The sequence below is a fragment of the Coregonus clupeaformis genome, chromosome 29, assembly GCF_020615455.1.
Source record: "Coregonus clupeaformis isolate EN_2021a chromosome 29, ASM2061545v1, whole genome shotgun sequence".
NCBI classification, from domain to species: domain Eukaryota; kingdom Metazoa; phylum Chordata; class Actinopteri; order Salmoniformes; family Salmonidae; genus Coregonus; species Coregonus clupeaformis.
The window spans coordinates 26,932,777-26,957,406 of NC_059220.1; the positions used below are offsets into that span (position 1 = coordinate 26,932,777).

At 43.4% G+C, this 24,630-nt stretch overlaps 2 protein-coding genes across 2 annotated transcripts in view; one reads left to right on the forward strand and one right to left on the reverse strand.

Moving 5' to 3' along the window:
* The window catches only part of LOC121544953 (dnaJ homolog subfamily C member 17), a 58,051-nt gene that overhangs the window by 6,558 nt on the left and 26,863 nt on the right, over window positions 1–24,630 (reverse strand). The window lies entirely within an intron of this gene.
* LOC121544954 (cdc42 effector protein 3) lies at window positions 19,353–22,691 on the forward strand. The gene is made up of 2 exons (XM_041855223.1): window positions 19,353–19,528; window positions 21,678–22,691. The coding sequence occupies exon 2, from the start codon at window positions 21,736–21,738 to the stop codon at window positions 22,357–22,359; it is 624 nt and encodes a 207-aa protein (XP_041711157.1). The 5' UTR covers window positions 19,353–19,528; window positions 21,678–21,735; the 3' UTR covers window positions 22,360–22,691.

Here is a 24,630-nt window from a genome sequence, read left to right on the forward strand (position 1 = left end):
CAGCACCACACAACCTGACCCCAGGCCAGCTGTGACATCATCACCATACGCCAGGCAGGGCGGTGAGTTAGTGTGCGCCACTGGAGGCGGCAGGCCATGCTGCAGGTGGCCAGGCAGTGTGTTCCCCCCACAGACCACAGGATCTGCTCTACATTAGACCCACCTGTCTCTCTCCATGTGTGTGTGTGTGTGTGTGTGTGTGTGTGTGTGTGTGTGTGTGTGTGTGTGTGTGTGTGTGTGTGTGTGTCTATGTGCGTCTTGAGTTACACAGTTCTCTCACTTTTGTTGATAAGAAAGGAGAAGGAAAAGTGGTATCTGATCTGGCAGATGATCACAGAAGGACTGATATGAAAACATAGCAGTATCATCTAAGGGTATTCATTCCTTTAACCTACTGTGGGGTAGAAATTAGGGTTCTCAAGAGAAAGAGACTTCACACTCATTTTCTCCTCCTCCTAAATCTCTCTCTCTCTCCAGCTCATGACAGATGTGTACCTCCCGGGGCTGTGAGGACCTGATGATGTCATTAAAGGCCCAACGCAGCCGTTTCTATATCAATATCAATACTTATGGGTTACAATTAAGTACCGTACTGTAATAGATTTCCATTAAAACGGGCAAAAATTGCTTTTTAGCAAAAAAACGTTCTCAAGCAAGAATTTTGCTAAGACTGTCTGGGAGTAGTGTGAGTGGGGAGGGGAAAACTGAAAACATTTACATTTTAGTCATTTAGCAGACGCTCTTATCCAGAGCGACTTACAGTTAGTGAGTGCATACATTTTCATACTGGCCCCCCGTTGGAAACAAACCCACAACCCTGGCGTTGCAAGCGCCATGCTCTACCAACTGAGCTACAGGGGACTATGTAGCTGGGGCCATACTTGTGAACACAAGCAAGCATTTAAAGTTAAATGGGTTCTCACACACAAAATGCATATCAGTTGTGGCATGTGACATAACGCTAAATTGTAGCTGGTCCCATCAGATAACATGGCACACGTTAGCCTTATGCTAACCTCATCAGATGGTACTGATTATATCCTTGCACAACTTCATCAGCCTGATAAATACCTTAGACTTTCTAGCCACCAACCAATGTAATTTCTTAAAATAGGTAAACCCTGGACACTAGACAGATATTTTAAACCTACAAATTCAAGGTTTACTTGTTCCGTTGGTCTGAAATAAAATGTTTTGTGCCGATATTGCACTGATGCATCTGACTACTAGGCTACTACTACGTTAGACATTTTCTCATTTGACAAAATCACATGTTTTTGTTTATTAGTTTCACACACATCCATGTGCTTTTATTGTAAAAATATAAATGAGGTCCTTACAACATGCAAGTTTATCATACTTAAAAAAATAAAATAAAGAATAGCCTTATGGATTTGTCAAATAGCAGTCATGTAGGCGATCATTGTCATCACTTCTTGGTGGCACCACTGCTAAAGCGGTTGACTCACAATTGATAGTGCACTTTAACCCCTCGTAGCAAGCTTCTTTGTAGAGGAAAAAAAACTGTTCACTGCCGTTCCTTGATGCTCGATTCAAAACGCGTGTGATGAAGTGGATGATTATAATAATGCATAGCCTATAATCTGTTGTAGCCCTACATTTAGGTGTACACGTCCATGTAATATAGCCTATGCGTTATGATTATTAGGCAATAACTAATGTGAGATTCAAACCCTTGCCACATTTGCGGCAATTACGTCGACTAGGCACTTTACACAGAGAGCAATTTGACCAGTCAGTCAAATACACTTTGATGATAGTTGCTTTGATAATCAGAACATGGTGTTGGACATCCATGAAAAAGTGCTGGAACACATCCAACTAATTCAATGATTTGAATTGGCTGATGCACTTGTGCCAGGATATAATCCGTGCAACCTGTTGAAGTTAGCATAGGACTAACTTGTACCATGTTATCTGATGGGAACAGCTACAATTTAGCGTTCGGTCACATGCAAGTAAATCAACGCTTTTCATTGGATGATACGCATTTTGTGCGTGAGAACCCAATTAACTTTAAATGCTTGCTTATGTCAACAAGTATGGCCACGCTGTTATTGGCAGAGAGGTTTGGAACTCTTTGTTATTGGTCTATTCATCAATTTACCACATGGTGATGTCACCATGGAAAGCTGAAACTCCCGGCCATGCAAATCTTCTTATTTGAAAGTAATTTGTATTTTGTATTTTCAACCAGCAACTATCAGGAAATAACACGGATTCTTAAAAAAGCACACTTTTACAGTGTTAGTTTCATCAGCTGTTGTACAATATTATTTAAAACACAGGAAAAATTAAAAGTTGTCAGCACTGGACCTTTAAGGCCTATTATGTGTCATGGACCTGAGATAGAGCCAACTGCCTGTCCAGAAACAGACTGGAAGCCATCAGCCCTCACTAGCCTAAAGAGAGAGATCATAAGGAGAGATGTGCGTTTGTGTACAGCGTTGATAAACATAGAAGTCTTTGAATGGTTTGGACAAGACTGAAACGACTTGAAGCCATCACCTCCTTTCAGAACATACTGATCCACATCGCCTCCCTTCTGTTTGCTTTTATTTCCCTCTCTCCAAGATCCACTGTAAGCAATGAGACACACATCCTGCTCCAAGGTGTCTAAGACAAATAGGTCAAATGCTACGCGTGAACAAACAACTCTTCTTTCCAACAGCTCCCCCTATAGACTACGGTACTTCTACCACAGAACTACCACACCATAGTGGTTGTACAGGTAAATTACTGCTAGGTCTAGATGTGGAGTTCATCCTTAAACCATTAAAAAAAATACTTTACAGTACAGTACAGTACATACATATGGTATTTCAAAAATGTCATTAAAATTAGCACAAAGGGCTAAGATTTGTTTAATTTCTGCCAAGTTTGTCTCCTTCTGGCCATGCTGTGGTCCAGGATAAAACTGTCTGCCCTCCAGGACATCTACAGCACCCGGTGTCACAGGAAGGCCAAAAAGATCATCAAGGACCTCAGCCACAGCCTGTTCACCCAGTTACCATCCAGTAGGTGAGGTCAGTACAGGTGCATCAAAGCTGGGACCGAGAGACTGAAAAAGAGCTATCTCAACGCCATCGCACTGTTAAATAGTCAACACTAGCCAGCCTCCGCCCTGAAAATTAGTCACTGCCACTGGCCGACTACCACCCGGTTACTCAACCCTGCACCTTAGGGGCTGCTGCCTATGTACATAGACATGGAACACTGGTCACTTTAATAAGGTTTACATACTGTTTTACCCTTTTCATATGTATATACTGTATTCTAGTCAAGGACTATCCTATTTAACTATTGCTGTACATATACTATTCTATCCGACGTATTCTTCAGATATACTACATCTTCTATCCATATACTGTCAGTGTCAATAATGTCTATACATCCCATCATATACTGTGTGTGTGTGTGTGTGTGTGTGTGTGTGTGTGTGTGTGTGTGTGTATATATATATATATATATATATATATATATACATACATACACAGTTGAAGTCGGAAGTTTACATACACAAACTATGGTTTGGGAAGTCGGTTAGGACATCTACTTTGTGCATGACAAGTTTTTTTCCAACAATTGTTTACAGACAGATTATTTCACTTATAATTCACTGTATCACAATTCCAGTGGGTCAGTGCCTCTCAGGAAGGAGACGCGTTCTGTCTCCTAGAGATGAACGTACTTTGGTGCGAAAAGTGCAAATCAATCCCAGAACAACAGCAAAGGACCTTGTGAAGATGCTGGAGGAAACAGGTACAAAAGTATCTATATCCAAAGTAAAACGAGTCCTATATGACATAACATGAAAGGTAGCTCAGCAAGGAAGAAGCCAATGCTCCAAAACCACCATTAAAAAGCCAGACTACGGTTTGAAACTGCACATGTGGACAAAGATCGTACTTTTTGGAGAAATGTCCTCTGGTCTGCTGAAACAAAAACAGAACTGTTTGGCCATAATGACCATCGTTACGTTTGGAGGAAAAGGGGGGTTACTTGCAAGCCGAAGAACACCATCCCAACCGTGAAGCATGGGGGTGGCAGTATCATGCTGTGGGGGTGCTTTGCTGCAGGAGGGACTGGTACACTTCACAAAATTGATGGCATCATGAGGAAGGACAATTATGTGGATATATTGAAGCAACATCTCAAGACATCAGTCAGGAAGTTAAAGCTTGGTCACAAATGGGTCTTCCAAATGGACAATGACCCCAAGCATACTTCCAAAGTTGTGGCAAAATGGCTTAAGGACAACAAAGTCAAGGTATTGGAGTGGCCATCACAAAGCCCTGACCTCAATCCTATAGAAAATGTGTGGGCAGAACTGAAAAAGCGTGTGCGAGCAAGGAGGCCTACAAACCTGACTCAGTTACACCAGCTCTGTCAGGAGGAATGGGCCAAATTTCACCCAACTTATTGTGGGAAGCTTGTGGAAGGCTACCCAAAACGTTTGAACCAAGTTAAACAATTTAAAGGCAATGCTACCAAATACTAATTGAGTGTATGTAAACTTCTGACCCACTGGGAATGTGATGAAATAAATAAAAGCTGAAATAAATCTCTCTACTATTATTCTGACATTTCACATTCTTAAAATAAAGTGGTGATCCTAGGCCCTTGGTGAAGTTCTGACCTTACAGTGGGGAAAAAAAGTATTTAGTCAGCCACCAATTGTGCAAGTTCTCCCACTTAAAAAGATGAGAGAGGCCTGTCATTTTCATCATAGGTACACATCAGGAACTAGGAGGTACCGTGCCAACCAGAAGGGCATCAACAACTTCCGTCTCGCTTCCGCATTGTCTCCGTGCTGCTCTGCTGTTTGTTGCTACTTGGCTACCTAACAAACTATTCACGTTTTACTTTTAATAAACGTTTAATCAATCTCTGTGTTCAACAAATTTACCAACTTTTTAGTTTTGTCCTCACTCATCTTTTTCGTTAAACTTTTTCACCCCGGACGTTTATCCCGAGACAGAAGAAGTCATTTTCCTGTGCTTTTAGCTGCCAACTTTCGTTATTTTTCCTTTTTCCATCGCAACTTTTTTCCCTTATTCAACTTTTTCACTCCGACGACTTTATCTGGACATGGTTCATCAACATCTTCAACAGCCGAAGCTAAGTATTAACATTAACATGATGTCTTCTAATTGCAGTCGCTGTACTCATAATATACAGGAGAATTCTCGCCTTACGGCGAGAATAGCTGTGCTACAAGCCCAGCTTCAGAGCCGAATCAGTGTAAGCAAGGGTAATATCAGTGTAGGAAAGGAAGAAACAGCGTCTGTGCCACCAGTAAGGTACAGACAGTAATGTTAGTATAAATCCCCCGCACAGTCCCCGCGCGGACAACTTTCTCATGGCTTCTGGAGGAAATACTGTTGGAATGCTCAACCGGTGTCGCTCATTCAGCCGACAGAAACCTTCAACCGGTTTTTCCCATTATGTAGCGAGTCGAGTCTGAGTCTGAGTCTTCTCTAGTCTCTACTCCTCCCGTTACGGGGTCTGAGACTCAAGGCTCCCACCATTAGCTCTGACAAATTGAAAACCCTAGTCATTGGCGACTCCATTACCCGCAGTATTAGACTTAAAACGAATCACCCAGCGATCATACACTGTTTACCAGGGGCAGGGCTACCGACGTTAAGGCTAATCTAAAGATGGTGCTGGCTAAAGCTAAAACTGGCGAGTGTAGAGAGTATAGAGATATTGTTATCGACGTCGGCACCTACGATGTTAGGATGAAACAGTCAGAGGTCACCAAGTGCAACATAGCTTCAGCGTGTAAATCAGCTAGAAAGATTGTCGGCATCGAGTAATTGTCTCTGGCCCCCTCCCAGTTAGGGGAAGTGACGGGCTCAACAGCAGAGTCTCAGCACTCAATCGCTGGTTGAAAACTGTTTTCTGCCCCTCCCAAAAGATAACATTTGTGGATAATTGGCCCTCTTTCTGGGACTCACCCACAAACAGGATCAAGCCTGACCTGCTGAGGAGTGACGGACTCCATCCTAACTGGAGGGGTGCTCTCCTCTTATCTACCAACATAGATAGGGCTCTAACTCCTCTAGCCCCACAGTGAAATAGGGTGCAGGCCAGGCAGCAGGCTGTTAGCCAACCTGCCAGCTTAGTGGAGTCTGCCAATAGCATAGTCAGTGTAGTCAGCTCAGCCATACCCATTGAGACTGTGTCTGTGTCCTCGACCTAGGTTGGGCAAAACTAAACATGGTGGTGTTCACCCTAGCAATCTTATTAGGATAAAGACCTCCTCCATTCCTGCCATTATTGAAAGAGATCGTGATACCTCACATCTCAAAATAGGGTTACTTAATGTTAGATCCCTCACTTCAAAGGCAGTCATAGTCAATGAACTAATCACTGATCATAATCTTGATGTGATTGGCCTGACTGGAAAACATAGCTTCAGCCTGATGAATTTGCTGTGTTAAATGAGGCCTCACCTCCTGGTTACACTAGTGACCATATTCCCCGTGCATCCCGCAAAGGCGGAGGTGTTGCTAACATTTACGATAGCAAATTTCAATTTACAAAAAAAAATGACGTTTTCATCTTTCGAGCTTCTAGTCATGAAATCTATGCAGCCTACTCAATCACTTTTTATAGCTACTGTTTACAGGCCTCCTGGGCCATATACAGCGTTCCTCTCTGAGTTTCCTGAATTCCTATCAGACCTTGTAGTCATAGCAGATCATATTCTAATTTTTGGTGATTTTAATATTCACATGGAGAAGTCCACAGACCCACTCCAAAAGTCTTTCGGCCAGAGCCATTCGACTCAGTGGGTTTTGTCCAACATGTCTCTGGACCTACTCACTGCCACAGTCATACTCTGGACCTAGTTTTGTCCCATGGAATGAATGTTGTAGATCTTAATGTTTTTCCACAAAATCCTGGACTATCGGACCACCATTTTATTACGTTTGCAATCGCAACAAATAATCTGCTCAGACCCCAACCAAGGAGCATCAAAAGTCGTGCTATAAATTCTCAGACAACACAAAAAATTCATTGATGGCCTTCCAGACTCCCTTCTGCCTACCCAAGGACGTCAGAGGACAAAAATCAGTTAACCACTTAACTGAGGAACTCAATTTAACCTTGCGCAAAACACTAGATGCAGTTGCACCCCTAAAAACGAAAAACATTTGTCATAAGAAACTAGCTCCCTGGTATACAGAAAATACCCGAGCTTTGAAGCAAGCTTCAGGAAATTGGAACGGAAATGGCCCCACACCAAACTGGAAGTCTTCCGACTAGCTTGGAAAGACAGTACCGTGCAGTACCGAAGAGCCCTCACTGCTGCTCGATCATCCTACTTTTCCAAATTAATCGAGGAAAAAAGAACAATCCAAAATTTCTTTTGATACTGTTGCAAAGCTAACTAAAAAGCAGCATTCCCCAAGAGAGGATGGTTTTCACTTCAGCAGTGATAAATTCATGAACTTCTTTGAGGAAAAGATCATGACCATTAGAAAGCAAATTACGGACTCCTCTTTGAATCTGCGTATTCCTCCAGGGCTTAGCTGTCCTGGATCTGCACCGCTCTGCGAGGGCCTGGGATCGGGAGAGACACTTAAGTGTTTTAGTACTATATCTCTTGACACAATGATGAAAATAATCATGGCCTCTAAACCTTCAAGCTGCATACTGGATCCTATTCCTACTAAACTGCTGAAGGAGCTGCTTCCTGTGCTTGGCCCTCCTATGTTGAACATAATAAACAGCTCTCTATCCACCGGATGTGTACCAAACTCACTAAAAGTGGCAGTGATAAAGCCTCTCTTGAAAAAGCCAAACCTTGACCCGGAAAAATATAAAAACTATCGGCCTATATCGAATCTTCCATTCCTCTCAAAAATTTTAGAAAAAGCTGTTGCGCGCAGCAACCCTGCCTTTCTGAAGACAAACAATGTATACGAAATGCTTCAGTCTGGTTTTAGACCCCATCATAGCACTGAGACTGCACTTGTGAAGGTGGTAAATGACCTTTTAATGGCGTCAGACCGAGGCTCTGCATCTGTCCTCGTGCTACTAGACCTTAGTGCTGCCTTTGACACCATCGATCACCACATTCTTTTGGAGAGACTGGAAACCCAAATTGGTCTACACGGACAAGTTCTGGCCTGGTTTTAGATCCTACCTGTCGGAAAGATATCAGTTTGTCTCTGTGAATGGTCTGTCCTCCGACAAATCAACTGTACATTTCGGTGTTCCTCAAGGTTCCGTTTTAGGACCACTATTGTTTTCACTATATATTTTACCTCTTGGGGATGTTATTCGAAAACATAATGTTAACTTTCACTGCTATGCGGATGACACACAGCTGTACATTTCAATGAAGCATGGTGAAGCCCCAAAATTGCCCTCGCTAAGAGCCTGTGTTTCAGACATAAGGAAGTGGATGGCTGAAAACTTTTTACTTTTAAACTCGGACAAAACAGAGATGCTTGTTCTAGGTCCCAAGAAACAAAGAGATCTTCTGTTAAATCTGACAATTCATCTTGATGGTTGTAAAGTCGTCTCAAATAAAACTGTGAAGGACCTAGGCGTTACTCTTGACCCTGATCTCTCTTTTGTACGAACATATCAAGACTGTTTCAAGGACAGCTTTTTTCCATCTACGTAACATTGCAAAAATCAGAAATTTTCTGTCCAAAAATGATGCAGAAAAATTAATCCATGCATTTGTTACTTCTAGATTAGACTACTGCAATGCTCTATTTTCCGGCTACCCGGATAAAGCACTAAATAAACTTCAGTTAGTGCTAAATACGGCTGCTAGAATCCTGACAGAACCAAGAAATTTGATCATATTACTCCAGTGCTAGCTTCCCTACACTGGCTTCCTGTTAAGGCAAGGGCTGATTTCAAGGTTTTACTGTTAACCTATAAAGCGTTACATGGGCTTGCTCCTACCTATCTTTCCGAGTTGGTCCTGCCGTACATACCAATACGTACGCTACGGTCACAAGACGCAGGCCTCCTAATTGTCCCTAGAATTTCTAAGCAAACAGCGGGAGGCAGGGCTTTCTCCTATAGATCTCCATTTTTATGGAACAGTCTGCCTACCCATGTGAGAGACGCAGACTCGGTCTCAACCTTTAAGTCTTTACTGAAGACTTATCTCTTCAGTAGGTCATATGATTGAGTGTAGTCTGGCCCAGGAGTGTGAAGGTGAACGGAAAGGCTGGAGCAACAAGCAGCCCTTGCTGTCTCTGCCGGGCCGGTTCCCTCTCCACTGGGGTTCTCTGCCTCTAACCCTGTTGCAGGGGCTGAGTCACTGGCTTGCTGGTGCTCTTTCATGCCGTCCCTGGGAGGGGTGCGTCACTTGAGTGGGTTGAGTTACTGACGTGATCTTCCTGTCTGGGTTGGCGCCCCCCTTGGTTTGTGCTGTGGTGGAGACCTCTGTGGGCTATACTCGGCCTTGTCTCAGGATTGTAAGTTGGTGGTTGGGGATATCCCTCTAGTGGTGCGGGGCTGTGCTTTGGCGGAGTGGGTGGGGTTATATCCTTCCTGTTTGGCCCTGTCCGGGGTTTCTTCGGATGGGGCCACAGTGTCTCCGGACCGCTCCTGTCTCAGCCTCCAGTATTTATGCTGCAGTAGTTTATGTGTCGGGGGGCTGGGGTTAGTTAGTTATACCTGGAGTACTTCTTCCTGTCTTATCCAGTGTCCTGTGTGAATTTAAGTATGCTCTCTCTAATTCTCTCGTTCTCTCTTTCTCTCTGAGAACCTGAGCCCCTAGGACCATACGTCAGGACTACCGGGCATGATGACACCTTGCTGTCCCCAGTCCGCCTGGCCTTGCTGCTATTCCAGTTTCAACTGTTCTGCCTGCGGCTACGAAACCCCTACCTGTCCCAGACCTGCTGTTTTCAACTCTAAATGATCGGCTGTGAAAAGCCAACTGAGAGACCTGAGCCCTAGGACCATCGTCGGGACTACCGGCCGTGGTGACTCCTTGCTGTCCCCAGTCCGCCTGGCCTTGCTGCTATTCCAGTTTAAACTGTTCTGCCTGCGGTTATGGAACCCCTACCCTGTCCCAGACCTGCTGTTTTAAACTCTAATGATCGGCTATGAAAAGCTAACTGAGATTTATTCCTGATTATTATTTGACCATGCTTGTCACTTATGAACATTTTTGAACATCTTGGCATGGTTCTGTTATAATCTCCACCCGGCACAGCCAGAAGAGGACTGGCCACCCCTCATAGCCTGGTTCCTCTCTAGGTTTCTTCCTAGGTTTTGCCTTTCTAGGGAGTTTTTCCTAGCCACCGTGCTTCTACACCTGCATTACTAGCTGTTTGGGGTTTTAGGCTGGGTTTCTGTACAGCACTTCGAGATATTAGCTGATGTAAGAAGGGCTATATAAAATAAAATTGATTGATTGATTGATCAACTATGACAGACAAATTGAGAAGAAAAAATCCAGAAAATCACATTGTAGGATTTTTAATGAATTTATTTGCAAATTATGGTGGAAAATAAGTATTTGGTCACCTACAAACAAGCAAGATTTCTGGCTCTCACAGACCTGTAACTTCTTATTTAAGAGGCTCCTCTGTCCTCCACTCGTTACCTGTATTAATGGCACCTGTTTGAACTTGTTATCAGTATAAAAGACACCTGTCCACAACCTCAAACAGTCACACTCCAAACTCCACTATGGCCAAGACCAAAGAGCTGTCAAAGGACACCAGAAACAAAATTGTAAACCTGCACCAGGCTGGGAAGACTGAATCTGCAATAGGTAAGCAGCTTGGTTAGAAGAAATCAACTGTGAGAGCAATTATTAGGAAATGGAAGACAAACAAGACCACTGATAATCTCCCTCGATCTGGGGCTCCACGCAAGATCTCACCCCGTGGGGTCAAAATGATCACAAGAACGGTGAGCAAAAATCACAGAACCACACAGGGGGACCTAGTGAATGACCTGCAGAGAGCTGGGACCAAAGTAACAAAGCCTACCATCAGTAACACACTACGCCGCCAGGGACTCAAATCCTGCAGTGCCAGACGTGTCCCCCTGCTAAAGCCAGTACATGTCCAGGCCCGTCTGAAGTTTGCTAGAGTGCATTTGGATGATCCAGAAGAGGATTGGGATAATGTAATATGGTCAGATGAAACCAAAATATAACTTTGGTAAAAACTCAACTCGTCCTGTTTGGAGGACAAAGAATGCTGAGTTGCATCCAAAGAACACCATACCTACTGTGAAGCATGGGGGTGGAAACATCATGCTTTGGGGCTTTTTTTCTGCAAAGGGACCAGGACGACTGATCCGTGTTAAGGAAAGAATGAATGGGGCCATGTATCGTGAGATTTTGAGTGAAAACCTCCTTCCATCAGCAAGGGCATTGAAGATGAAACGTGGCTGGGTCTTTCAGCATGACAATGATCCCAAACACACCGCTCGGGCAACGAAGGAGTGGCTTCGTAAGAAGCATTTCAAGGTCCTGGAGTGGCCTAGCCAGTCTCCAGATCTCAACCCCATAGAACATCTTTGGAGGGAGTTGAAAGTCCGTGTTGCCCAGCGACATCCCCAAAACATCACTGCTCTAGAGGAGATCTGCATGGAGGAATGGGCCAAAATACCAGCAACAGTGTGTGAAAACCTTGTGAAGACTTACAGAAATCGTTTGACCTGTGTCATTGCCAACATAATTTGCAAATAAATTCATTAAAAATCCTACAATGTGATTTTCTTGATTTTTTTTCTTCTCATTTTGTCGGTCATAGTTGACGTGTACCTATGATGAAGATTACAGGCCTCTCTCATCTTTTTAAGTGGGAGAACTTGCACAATTGGTGACTGACTAAATATTTTTTTTCCCCACTGTATATACACACACAGTGGGGAGAACAAGTATTTGATACACTGCCGATTTTGCAGGTTTTCCTACTTACAAAGCATGTAGAAGTCTGTAATTTTTATCATAGGTACACTTCAACTGTGAGAGACGGAATCTTAAACAAAAATCCAGAAAATCACATTATATGATTTTTAAGTAATTAATTTGCATTTTATTGCATGACATAAGTATTTGATACATCAGAAAAGCAGAACTTAATATTTGGTACAGAAACCTTTATTTGCAATTACAGAGATCATACGTTTCCTGTAGGTCTTGACCATGTTTGCACACACTGCAGCAGGGATTTTGGCCCACTCCTCCATACAGACCTTCTCCAGATCCTTCAGGTTTCGGGGCTGTTGCTGGGCAATACGGACTTTCAGCTCCCTCCAAAGATTCTCTATTGGGTTCAGGTCTGGAGACTGGCAAGGCCACTCCAGGACCTTGAGATGCTTCTTACGGAGCCACTCCTTAGTTGCCCTGGCTGTGTGTTTCGGGTCGTTGTCATGCTGGAAGACCCAGCCACGACCCATCTTCAATGCTCTTACTGAGGGAAGGTTGTTGTTGGCCAAGATCTCGCGATACATGGCCCCATCCATCCTCCCCTCAATACGGTGCAGTCGTCCTGTCCCCTTTGCAGAAAAGCATCCCCAAAGAATGATGTTTCCACCTCCATGCTTCACGGTTGGGATGGTGTTCTTGGGGTTGTACTCATCCTTCTTCTTCCTCCAAACACGGCGAGTGGAGTTTAGACCAAAAAGCTCTATTTTTGTCTCATCAGACCACATGACCTTCTCCCATTCCTCCTCTGGATCATCCAGATGGTCTTTGGCAAACTTCAGACGGGCCTGGACATGCACTGGCTTGAGCAGGGGGACCTTGCGCGCGCTGCAGGATTTTAATCCATGACGGCGTAGTGTGTTACTAATGGTTTTCTTTGAAACTGTAGTCCCAGCTCTCTTCAGGTCATTGACCAGGTCCTGCCGTGTAGTTCTGGGCTGATCCCTCACCTTTCTCATGATAATTGATGCCCCACGAGGTGAGATCTTGCATGGAGCCCCCCCAGACCGAGGGTGATTGACCGTCATCTTGAACTTCTTCCATTTTCTAATAATTGCGCCAACAGTTGTTGCCTTCTCACCAAGCTGCTTGCCTATTGTCCTGTAGCCCATCCCAGCCTTGTGCAGGTCTACAATTTTATCCCTGATGTCCTTACACAGCTCTCTGGTCTTGGCCATTGTGGAGAGGTTGAAGTCTGTTTGATTGAGTGTGTGGACAGGTGTCTTTTATACAGGTAACGAGTTCAAACAGGTGCAGTTAATACAGGTAATGAGTGGAGAACAGGAGGGCTTCTTAAAGAAAAACTAACAGGTCTGTGAGAGCCGGAATTCTTACTGGTTGGTAGGTGATCAAATACTTATGTCATGAAATAAAATGCAAATTAATTACTTAAAAATCATACAATGTGATTTTCTAGATTTTTTGTTTTAGATTCCGTCTCTCACAGTTGAAGTGTACCTATGATAAAAATTACAGACCTCTACATGCTTTGTAAGTAGGAAAACCTGCAAATTCGGCAGTGTATCAAATACTCACACACACACACACACACACACACACACACAACACACAACACACAACACACACATACAGTACCAGTCAAAAGTATGGACACACCTACTCATTCCAGGGTTTTTCTTTATTTTTGCTATTTTCTCCATTGTAGAATAATAGTGAAGACATCAAAACTATGAAAAAAGTGTTAAACAAATCAAAATATATTTTCTAGTTGAGAATCTTCAAATAGCCACCCTTTGCCTTGATGACAGCTTTGCACACTCTTGGCATTCTCTCAACAGGCTTCACCTGGAATGCTTTTCCAACAGTCTTGAAGGAGTTCCCACATATGCTGAGCACTTTGTTGGCTGCTTTTCCTACACTCTGCCGTCCGACTCATCCCAAACCATCTCAATTGGGTTGGCCGGTGTATTCCGTCATTGTAAATAAGAATTTGTTCTTAACTGACTTGCCTAGTTAAATAAAGGTAAAATTTAAATTTAAATAAAATAAAAGGTTGGGTGATTGTGGAGGCCAGGTCATCTGATGCAGCACTCCATCACTCTCCTTCTTGGTAAAATAGCCCTTACACAGCCTGGAGGTGTGTCGGATCATTGTCCTGTTGAAAAACAAATGATAGTCCCTTTAAGCCCTAACCAAATGGGATGGCTCATCGCTGCAGAATGCTGTGGTAGCCATGCTGGTTAAGTGTGTCTTAAATCCTAAATAAATCACAGACAGTGTCACCAGCAAAGCACCCCCACACCATAACACCTCCTCTTCCATGCTTTACGGTGGGAAATACACACGCGGAGTTCATCCGTTCACCCACACCACATCTCACAAAGCCATGGCGGTTGGAACCAAAAATCTCCAATTTGGACTACAGACCAAAGGACACATTTCCACCGGTCTAATGTCCATTGCTTGTGTTTCTTGGCCCAAGCAAGTCTCTTCTTATTATTGGTGTCCTTAAGTAGTGGTTTCTTTGCAGCAATTCAACCATGAAGGCCTGATTCACACAATCTCCTCTGAACAGTTGATGTTGAGATGTGTCTGTTACTTGAACTCTGTGAAGCATTTATTTAGCCTGCAATTTCTGAGGCTGGTAACTGTAATGAATTTATCCACTGCAGCAGAGGTAACTCCGGGTCTTCCATTCCTGTGGCGGTCCTCATGAGAGCCAGTTTCATCATAGCGCTTGATGGTTTTTGCGACTGCACTTGAAGAAACTTTCAGTTCTTAAAATGTTCAGTATTGACTGACCTTCATATGTCTTAAAGTAATGATGGACTGTCGTTTCTCTTTGCTTATTTGTGCTGTTCTTGCCATAATATGGACTGTTGGAAAAGCATTCCTAATGAAGCTGGTTGAGAGAATGCCAAGAGTGTGCAAAGCTGTCATCAAGGCAAAGGGTGGCTACTTTGAAGAATCTCAAATATAAAATATATTTTGATTTGTTTAACACTTTTTTTGGTTACTACATGATTCCATATGTGTTATTTCATAGTTTTGATGTCTTCATTATTATTCTACATTGTAGAAAATAGTAAAAATAAAGAAAAACCCTTGAATGAGTAGGTGTGTCCAAACTTTTGATTGGTACTGTAGGTATTCCTCTTGTCCAGATGGCGATTGCATCGTCTGTGGATCTATTGGGGCGGTAAGCAAATTGAAGTGGGTCTAGGGTGTCAGGTAAGGTAAGGTAGAAGTGATATGATCCTTAACTAGCCTCTCAAAGCACTTCATGATGACAGAAGTGAGTGCTACGCGATGATAGTAATTTAGTTCAGTTACCTTTGCTTTCTTGGGTACAGGAACAATGGTGGACATCTTGAAGCAAGTAGGGACAGCAGACAGGGATATGCTCTGCGCATGTCTGCGCATGCTCTGAGGACGTGGCTAGGGATGCCGTCTGGGCCGGCAGCCTTGCGAGGGTTAACACGCTTAAATGTCTTACTAATGTCGGCCACGGAGAACAAGAACCCACTGTCCTTGGGACCGGGCGTTATCCTCAAAGCGGGCGAAGAAGGTGTTTAGCTTGTCCGGGAGCAAGACGTGGACGTCGGCGTCCACGATGTGGTTGGTTTTCACTTTGTAATTTGTGATTGTTTATAGACCCTGCCACATACGTCTCGTGTCTGAGCCGTTGAATTGCGACTCTACTTTGTCTCTGTACTGACGTTTTGCCTGTTTGATTGCCTTACGGAGGGAATAACTACACTGTTTTGTACTCTACCATATTCCCAGTCACCTTGCCATGCTTAAATACAGTGGGTCGCGCTTTCGTGGATACACATGGTCTGCGGTTGTGAGGCCGGTTGGACATACCATTAAATTCTCTAAAACAACGTAGGAGGCGGCTTATAGTAGAGAAATTAACATTCAACTCTCTGGCAACAGCTCTGGTGGCCATTCCTGCAGTTAGCATGCCAATTGTACACTCTCTCAAAGCTTGAGACATCTGCACATTTTAGAGTGGCCTTTTATTGTCCCCAGCACAAGGTGCACCTGTGTAATGATCATGCTGTTTAATCAGCTTCTTGATATGCCACACCTGTCAGGTGGATGGATTATTTTGGCAAAGGAAAAATGCTCACTAACAGGGATGTAAACAAATTTGTGCACAACATTTGAGAGAAATAAGCTTTTTGTGCGGATGGAACATTTCTGGGATATTTTATTTCAGCTCATGAAACATTGGACCAACACTTTACATGTTGCGTTAATATTTTTGTTCAGTGTAATAACGGCTGGAATGTTGCGAGCAGACAAGAATGGACTTCTCTGAATGAGGTTTTACAGCTTTGACAGGGCCAAACCACACAATGTAAAAAATTGCTACTAAAACCTACAGGAGCAGCAGGTGACAACTGACTGAGTAAGCTGTGTGCAGGTGTTTGTAGGCTACATGAAGAGGTCTTAGTGTCTGGGTGAAAGCTCTGGTCAGTGGTCAGTGAGGTAGTGATTAGTGTAAAGTTTGAAGGAAGAGCCAGTCAGCACTGGGTTCAGGGGGCAGGGCAGGGGAGGGGGTGTATAAGGCTGGATTTGAGCCTGCTGGATCGAGAGAGTGCCTTTGGAAACCCTTAAAGGAAAGGAAATAAACAAAATGAAAGAGAAATGGAAGTTGAGACGTGAACTCCCTGTGCTCTGGCATTTCTCTGTATGATGGATGTGTTGGGGGTTCCTATAATAGATAGATGGGGGAGAGGGCTGTTCAGCTATATAATATTCAAAAATACATCTTTGTAATACCAGAACTTTGTATTTCACATCAGGGCCTTCTGGGAAAAGCCCTCTGATTGCAACAGATGTTCTATTAAAACACTGGGGCCACAGAACCAGCAACAATGTAGTTTAAACCTTCAATATTCCCAAAAAATAAAATGAACCGAAGGTTAAAGTACAAATACACAAATTAAACAATGTGCTAATTTCTATTGTGCGTGCATGCGTCTGAACATGCTGGTGTTTTGTGTGTGTGTCTGGTGTGGGGCCTAAGGAGAGATCTGTATTGCTGCTTCTAGCATGTGTAATGGTTCTTTATCTGCCTAATGTGCTGCACAAACAGCAACTGGAATGCAGCCCTCCACACACTGTTTATTTCAGAGCCCAGATGTTAAAAGAAACCCATATATCAAACACTTAATTTAATAATTACAAATAATTCAGTGCCAGGAGACACAAGGAGGTAAACATTCTCAGACTTCCATGACCTCCCACGTCCAGAGAGAACAGCACACACACAAATACACACACCTCTGGTCTGCTAGTCCGCAAACACAGCAATTAAACATTACTTCTACAAATCACACAGTGGGGGAGAAGTCAGTGTGTTCCTTCCAATCAAAACAATATACAAGGACTTGAAATTAAACAAACTGCCTGTTTCATCAGTCACCTCTCTTATATGCTAAGATCCCCCAGGCAAAAGGTCTGGGGGGGGGGGGTAGAAGACCACACCTGGACTTTAGTCCACAACTATAACATCAAGACAACAAGAGCACTTTGTCATGTTACGCAATTAAACGTCTCCAGATACTTTCCTGAGAGACAGAGGTATATCGATTCAGACAGGTGAGTTTCAGTTAGCGCTCTGTCACAAGGCTCATCACTGTCTGTCTGACTGACTCATCATTGTAGAGAGACAGTGACGACACAGGCTCTCTCACTGTCTAATGACGGATTTCACTTGTTGATGGATATCCACAACATTGGTTTGTGTCTAATGTTTCAGTCCTGTACAGATCTTCGTCATACACTATCAGGGTCACAACCGAACCGCTGTGTATTCCATGTGAGTGGAAACATCTTACAACAGCGAAAAACTGCTCTGTCTGTTGTCCACGAGACAAGAACACACAACAAAGGGCCAAATGAATATTCCACAAAAGCCTCAATTTGGGTTTCTAGAGCCAGTCAAAGAAAGCAGTATCTGGAAGCACTTTTTTGTACAACAACAAAAACAAGCAGCATCCTAGGTTTGAGGGAGAACATAGTCGGCCCAGACAGACCACAGTACCAGCACTGCCCTGAGAGGGGAGAGAGGAGGGCAATCAGACACCTACTCTGCTCCTACAGTCAGGGTCCAGGGCCAACGTAATCCTCCCAGATTCTGGACAACACAAACATGGGGTAAGCCCACCTCGAACCCCTGGTCAAATGGGCCCTGTGTGACCACATCACCATAGATAACACACGTTATCCCCTCCCGTGACTGTCTGCTAGCATGAACAGATGGCTTCCCAACAACAACAAAAAATAGTATGGATGGGGTGAGGCGGATAGTCTGGCTGACACCAGCTCTCGAAAGCGTTTCCTCGCTGTGTAGTCACGTGGGTCGAGGTGGAGGCTATGAGGTGGAGTGGTGGGGGGGGAAACAATTATTGAATTGGAGTTGTTCAAAAGCTCAGTTCCAGTCTTTGATAAATGTTATGATAAGGCAATTATTACATTGGTAATTGCATCTGTTAAAGCAGATAGGTCTGTTCTGGTGTTGGGGAGTGAATGAGGAATGAATGACGGCAGGCCTTTGTTTTTTCGAGCCATTTGAAAGGATCTGATCAGTAATCAGAGACTGAATCCAGCCAATCCCCTGTACCGCGGATGTTTCACCTCATAGACCCTGGAGCAGAGTGCTCCGTTGTCTGGAGTCAGACAGATAACCACTAACGTTCTCTCAAGGTTGAAGGCGTTGCTAGGAGGCACCAAAATGTTTCGGAGGATGCTGGTGTGGAAAGCGGACTGTGACTCTGCTGCTGAGACCAGATGTAGACCATCCCAGAGACATAACAATGTTAGGTGATGTGTACGCTAGGCGTTGAGCAGTGGGGTGAAGGCCTCTGGCCACTGCTAAAGCTTTAGCTCTCAAGGGAAAAGTAGGTCTGTGGGCATCAACACACAGCATACAAACACTGATTACCGATAAGCCTAATGGTTTCTACAGTAGGCCAATAACCGGCATCCTAAATTCCATGACCGTCACAGCCCTAATGCTGAAGGCGTGAGAATTGGAACTGAAACAGGTTATCTATCTAGAGCAACTTAGCCTACCTGCACATACATGTCTGTGTGTGAGTCAGTGGCTTTATCTGATACCACAGTCTATTGGCCTCTACTCAGCCTGTGTGTGTGAGGAATACGCTGTGCTCTTTCCCTAGCTCAGTTCCATCTTGTTCCGTGCTATAAGCAGTAAATCAGTGGGGACTACAACAGCTCCTGCTCTGCCCTGTCACTCAGGTATTGGGTGCAGCCAGCAGGATTCACGCCCATGATTCAGACTCCCACGGCAGGGAGAGTGACATCATCCGAGGGCAGGTGAGGTGAAAAAAAAGAGAAGAAAACAAAACTCCACCTGGTCGTGTCTATAGACTGACCTCACCTGGGTTACTTAGTCAGAGGAGACATTCTCAAACAACACACCTGACGGGGACTCTAACACTGCTGGGTCCTAGAAGGAATATACTTGTACTATTGAACTGAACCTTGAGAAGATAGAGGGAAGCACAGGATCAAATTGGCAAGGTCTACAGGACGTGATAGGTACCCTCTACTGAGAAGGATTCTAAGACTCGGGTAAGGGACAGTTATTTTTAGTGTTACATTGATATTACTGCATTGTTGGGTTTGGAGCTTGCAAGAAAGGCATTTCACTGTACTTGTGCACGTGACATTAAAACTTGAAACTGAGTGGCTGGGCTGTTAAATCTGGGATTTAGAGAATTTGAAGGGGTGGGGGGGGTGGGGGGGGGGCTCCAGTTCTCTCTCAGGGATGTTCACTGTGCTTCTCCCTCTGCAGTTGAATAAGCCCAATCATGTCAGGAGAAACAGTGTCAGAGTCTCCAGGTACCAGCCCTAGCCTGGCTTCCTGATAGAGATAGACGTGTGGGTGTGGGATACAGACACCCTGTGTACACAGCAGTACAGAAAAGAGCTAACAGATCTATCATACAGTTTGTAACAACAGAATGTAGTATCTATCAACTTGTCAAAAATATTGGTTATAAGACACTCATATGCCAACTCATAAATCATAACCAACACCTGCTCTTGAGAATATACTTTAGGCATTTCCATTTGGACATGTAGCCAACTCATTTGAAAGTCTCCCTCAAAAGGTGCTCAGCTACAAGCAGTTTGAGGAGGAAGATTATTTAGTAACTGTAAATTGTCTTGGCAAAGCAGTTTTCACTAGGCTTATTTAATTTGGACTTGGAAGAGAAGTGTTTCCTTAACATGATCCTCACTGCTGCAATTCTAACACTCCTCCTTCGTCCAACTGCCATGTTTGGAAAGGAATGCTGTTGTGTCCACACTCTCCCAATCTCCCGCTGCTACTAAAGTACTGATAAAACCTTTACAGGCCAACAAAACCTGTTTGCCGTAGTGCCTTACAAATTTACAAAGTGAGTGTTTCAAGTCACGAACACAAATCTAATATGGGCAAAGCTGTTAGGAGCCTGTAAAATCACAGAGCACTGAGATTGTCCAGTTGACCTGCCAGAGATGATGAACTACATTGTGTTACTCAATAAAATGATTACAACTCACGAAACACTAAATTACTAGAACCATACTCAACTAGATTAGAATAAGGTGTATTTTATTTTGCGTTTTGGTCCTAGCGCTTAAACAAACTATAATGGATTTAAACAATATTTTCAGAGCCACACTTTCCTCAGTTTGTACAGTTGTTTTATGTAATATATTTTATGCCCTTGCTTTTTAAATGGTGGTAGCTGTTCAAGGCCCATTGTTTACAGATAACTGAGCTTGATACTGTACAGATTAACTTCTAAATTATCATTGTACAAAGTGCGCTATTTGAGAAAAAAAGACAACAGTTTGACACCATTTATAGCATGTGAAAGTCATATTCCAGTTAAATTCTACATATATCACAATCATAACAAAATGCTGTCAGGTATTGCCACACAACTCTCTAATCAAGAGTTGTAGAATCTGATCTTATCTGGATCCAGCATAACAGGAAAGGCTGACTACCTGTGACCACTAAACCAGATCAACAGATCTAAAGATGAGGATAAATAAATAAAGATGAATACACATACTGTGTCTCTGAGCTTTGTCTCTCAACACGTACCAAATTCCACCCCATTCATAAAATAACTACTGTTTAAGAAGTGAGAGCAAAGCCTGGAGTTGCCTGACAAATTGACAGGAAAGGGGGCCAGAGGGTATGGTGACATGTCTCATATAGATATAGAGGATGTTGTGTCTGCTCTGGAATGTGCATATTTGGTGCATGGTTACTGGAAGTCAGAATCAGGCTTAGCCATTCCTTTGGTGCATTCAGCAGACCACACCTGCATTTATGGGAATAAACTGGATTTGAAAAGTAAACATTTAAAATCAAAACACTTCTATGTACGTATTGGACCATCTCCCAGGAGACAAATGATAGTGAATCGTATTAACACAAAACCAAGCAGAGCAGGTGCATTCTCTAAAGCTGCTGCCTTGTCACATTAAACTTGACATAATCCAAGGGTTACATCTGGTGTTGGACAGCAGAGGGAAACAAATATTGCACATCCCGTAGGCTGCAGCATGATGAAAGTAAACCTGGATAATCAGATCAGAGATGTATGATGTGTTGTTGATGGGAAACCACTTGATCTGACATGAACCTAACCTCAAAGTGAAACAATTTTAATATTTCTTCTTCTTTTTTTATTTTTCTTTATGGTAAACTGCCTTTAAGCTTCGTCTCAGTTCATCTCAGAAGTGAACCAAAGGACATCTCAACAGGACCTGGTAAGATGCCACTGACGACGTCTCTGTACCGTAAGCCAGCCTCGGCCCGCTGGTCCAGGAGGACCCAGAAGCGCAGGGAGGTGCTCTCTGTCAACATGATCAGCCTCCCATTGGCCGACTTCCGCCATGTTTCCCACATCGGGAACAACGACCACAGCGACAGCTTCGGGGATCTGTCCTTTCTGAAGGGGGGCAACAGCCTGGTGCTGCAGAGCTCTCAGAGTGAGCAGAACCTCTTGCTGGCCTGCTACCCTCCACCCAAACCCTCACGCCTTAACCTGGACGAGGCAGAGGCCACGGAGAGCCCCGAGTGGACCAGGGCTCACATGAGCTACAGTGCCTCAGAGAGGAGGAAGAAGTGCAGCTCCTTGCCCCTGCTGGACAGTGAGGAGGGTGAGGGGAATCAGGAGATGGAGGCCAGTGTTAGCCCCAGCCACAGGTTCATGGTCAGTAGCCCCAGTCCTGGCCAGGGCAGCCTGAGTTCTGGCAGGGATGGAGACTCCACTCAGACCTACCCTGAGGACATGCAGCAGCTGGATGAGGTGGACAACAGCTTCTCCTTCAGCCTGGACCTGGGCCCCTCCATCCTGGATGATGTGCTGCAGGTCATGGACAGGCTCCACTATTAGTGGAACTGCCAGACAAACATGGGGTCCTCAGCAAGAGACTTCACTAACGTCATCATTGTGACTGGCATTAGAACACTCCAAACTATCATAAGAAGATGAACGGCTGACAAAGAACTCCTGACTAAAAGAGACACGCAGAGAGTACGGTTACATGCACACAATAATATGATTATTGTGAATAGTCAGATTAATATAATAGTTTGAATAAACGTTTACATGCTTTGCAAGAAGAACAATTTCCCTAATAATCCTGTTTACATGGACACATCTGCAATCAGGCTACTTGATGATAAATGCAGAAAATCCCCAATCAAAATAAACGTTCTACCACAGCGACCATGTTATTTTTGTGAAGCATATTTGATTCTGAGTTTATACATGAAAACTATTTCTAATATGAATACTTTCAGTTTTTCCAAACTCACTTCACTCGCGCAAAATAAGGAAGCTTGCGCTGCTCGTGCTAGCACATGCGCAGATCAAATACACTGCTATAACTCTGATTAAGGCATTACATGCCCTAATAATTTGAAAGATAGCTCAGAAAACCAGGTGGTTTAATTGTTGTACGTTTACTTCGATTATGACCTCACACCGATTAAGATAAGCAGAGTAAGGTTTTTCTATGACTAATGCATAATCTGCCTACTGCCAATCAGTTTAATATCGAATTATTAGTGCATGTAAACATACACCGTGTCAGAACATTTAAAAGACCATGGGGATATAATCTCATTATTTTGGATTAGCTGACTGTGGCTAAAACAGATGCTATGGATTTAAGAAGAGTAATGGATGATTTGTGGACAGAACTGTAACTACAAAGGGATCTCTTCCATTTCATGTGAGATCATCGACTTTAACTTATCCCTTCTCTCATTTTGTTTTGAAAAATGTTTGTTATCTACAGTAGATTATTATTACATTTACATTTTAGTCATTTAGCAGACGCTCTTATCCAGAGCGACTTACAGTTAGTGAGTGCATACATTATAATTTTTTCATGCTGGCCCCCCGTGGGAATCGAACCCACAACCCTGGCGTTGCAAACGCCATGCTCTACCAATTGAGCTACATCCCTGCCGGCCATTCCCTCCCCTACCCTGGACGACGCTGGGCCAATTGTGCGCCGCCCCATGAGTCTCCCGTTCGCGGCCGGCTACGACAGAGCCTGGATTCGAACCAGGATCTCTAGTGGCACAGCTAGCACTGCGATGCAGTGCCTTAGACCACTGCGCCACTCGGGAGACAGTTAGTGAGTGCATACATTTTTCATACTGACAGAACGCTTCTCATGATTGAGTTGTACGCTAATTTGTTGAACATTTCTTGACTTTCCATCTGTTGTTTCTATGATACAGTAATATAATCAGAATGAGTGTTTAAGGGTTAACGTTGGAATTCTTCCTTCAGGGGTTCAACCACATACAGTCTAATGGACAAAGTTAATGTTCTTCTAGCATTACTTATTGCAGCATTAGATAAAATCTTACATAGTCTAGTTAATCATTTAGCACCTTATTTACCTTAAAGGCCCAGTGTAGTCAAAAACCAGATGTTCCTGTGTTTTATATATATTTCAACACTATGAGGTTGTAATTATACTGTGAAATTGTGAAAATTATGATAATGCCCTTTTGGTGTAAGAGCTGTTTAAAAAGACAGCCTGAAATTTCAGCCTGTTTTGGTTGGATGGAGTTTTGGCCTGCCTGGTGATGTCACCAGGTGGTAAATTAATTACGACCAATAAGAAAGAGTTCCAAACCTCTCTGCAAATAACAGCTAGTTTTCAGTTTTCCCCTTCCCACTCAGACCACTCCCAGACAGCCATAGCTAAATTCTTGCTTGAGAAATTGCTCTTTGCTAAGAAGCTATTTTTGTTTCTTTTTGACCATTTTAAAACATATCACAGTAAGATATTTAATTGTTACAAATAAATTATTTGATATTGAGATAAAAATGGCTGCATTGGACCTTTAAGGTGTTCAAAAAGTAAAGTAGGCATTTTCAGATGGCTGCTTTTTGTCCTTTCTATGGATCTCTTTATGTGATTAATGTTGGAATTAAGAGTGTAATATTAAAGAAATAAAAAATAACATTGTATAATGATTAGAAGACAGGCGCAGGAATACGTATTAGGGGTTTTATTTACTCCACCCAACACAAGGTACGTCATGGAAAACGACGGGGACGAAGCCCAAAACAAACACGTATATATATAACAGAGGGCTGTAACCCAAACAAAAGAGCGAGGTGTAACCTCTACACAAT

Bases quoted from the DNA above. Each gene is read 5' to 3' on its own strand.
- LOC121544954 (XM_041855223.1), top strand. From the start codon at position 21,736: ATGCCACTGACGACGTCTCTGTACCGTAAGCCAGCCTCGGCCCGCTGG.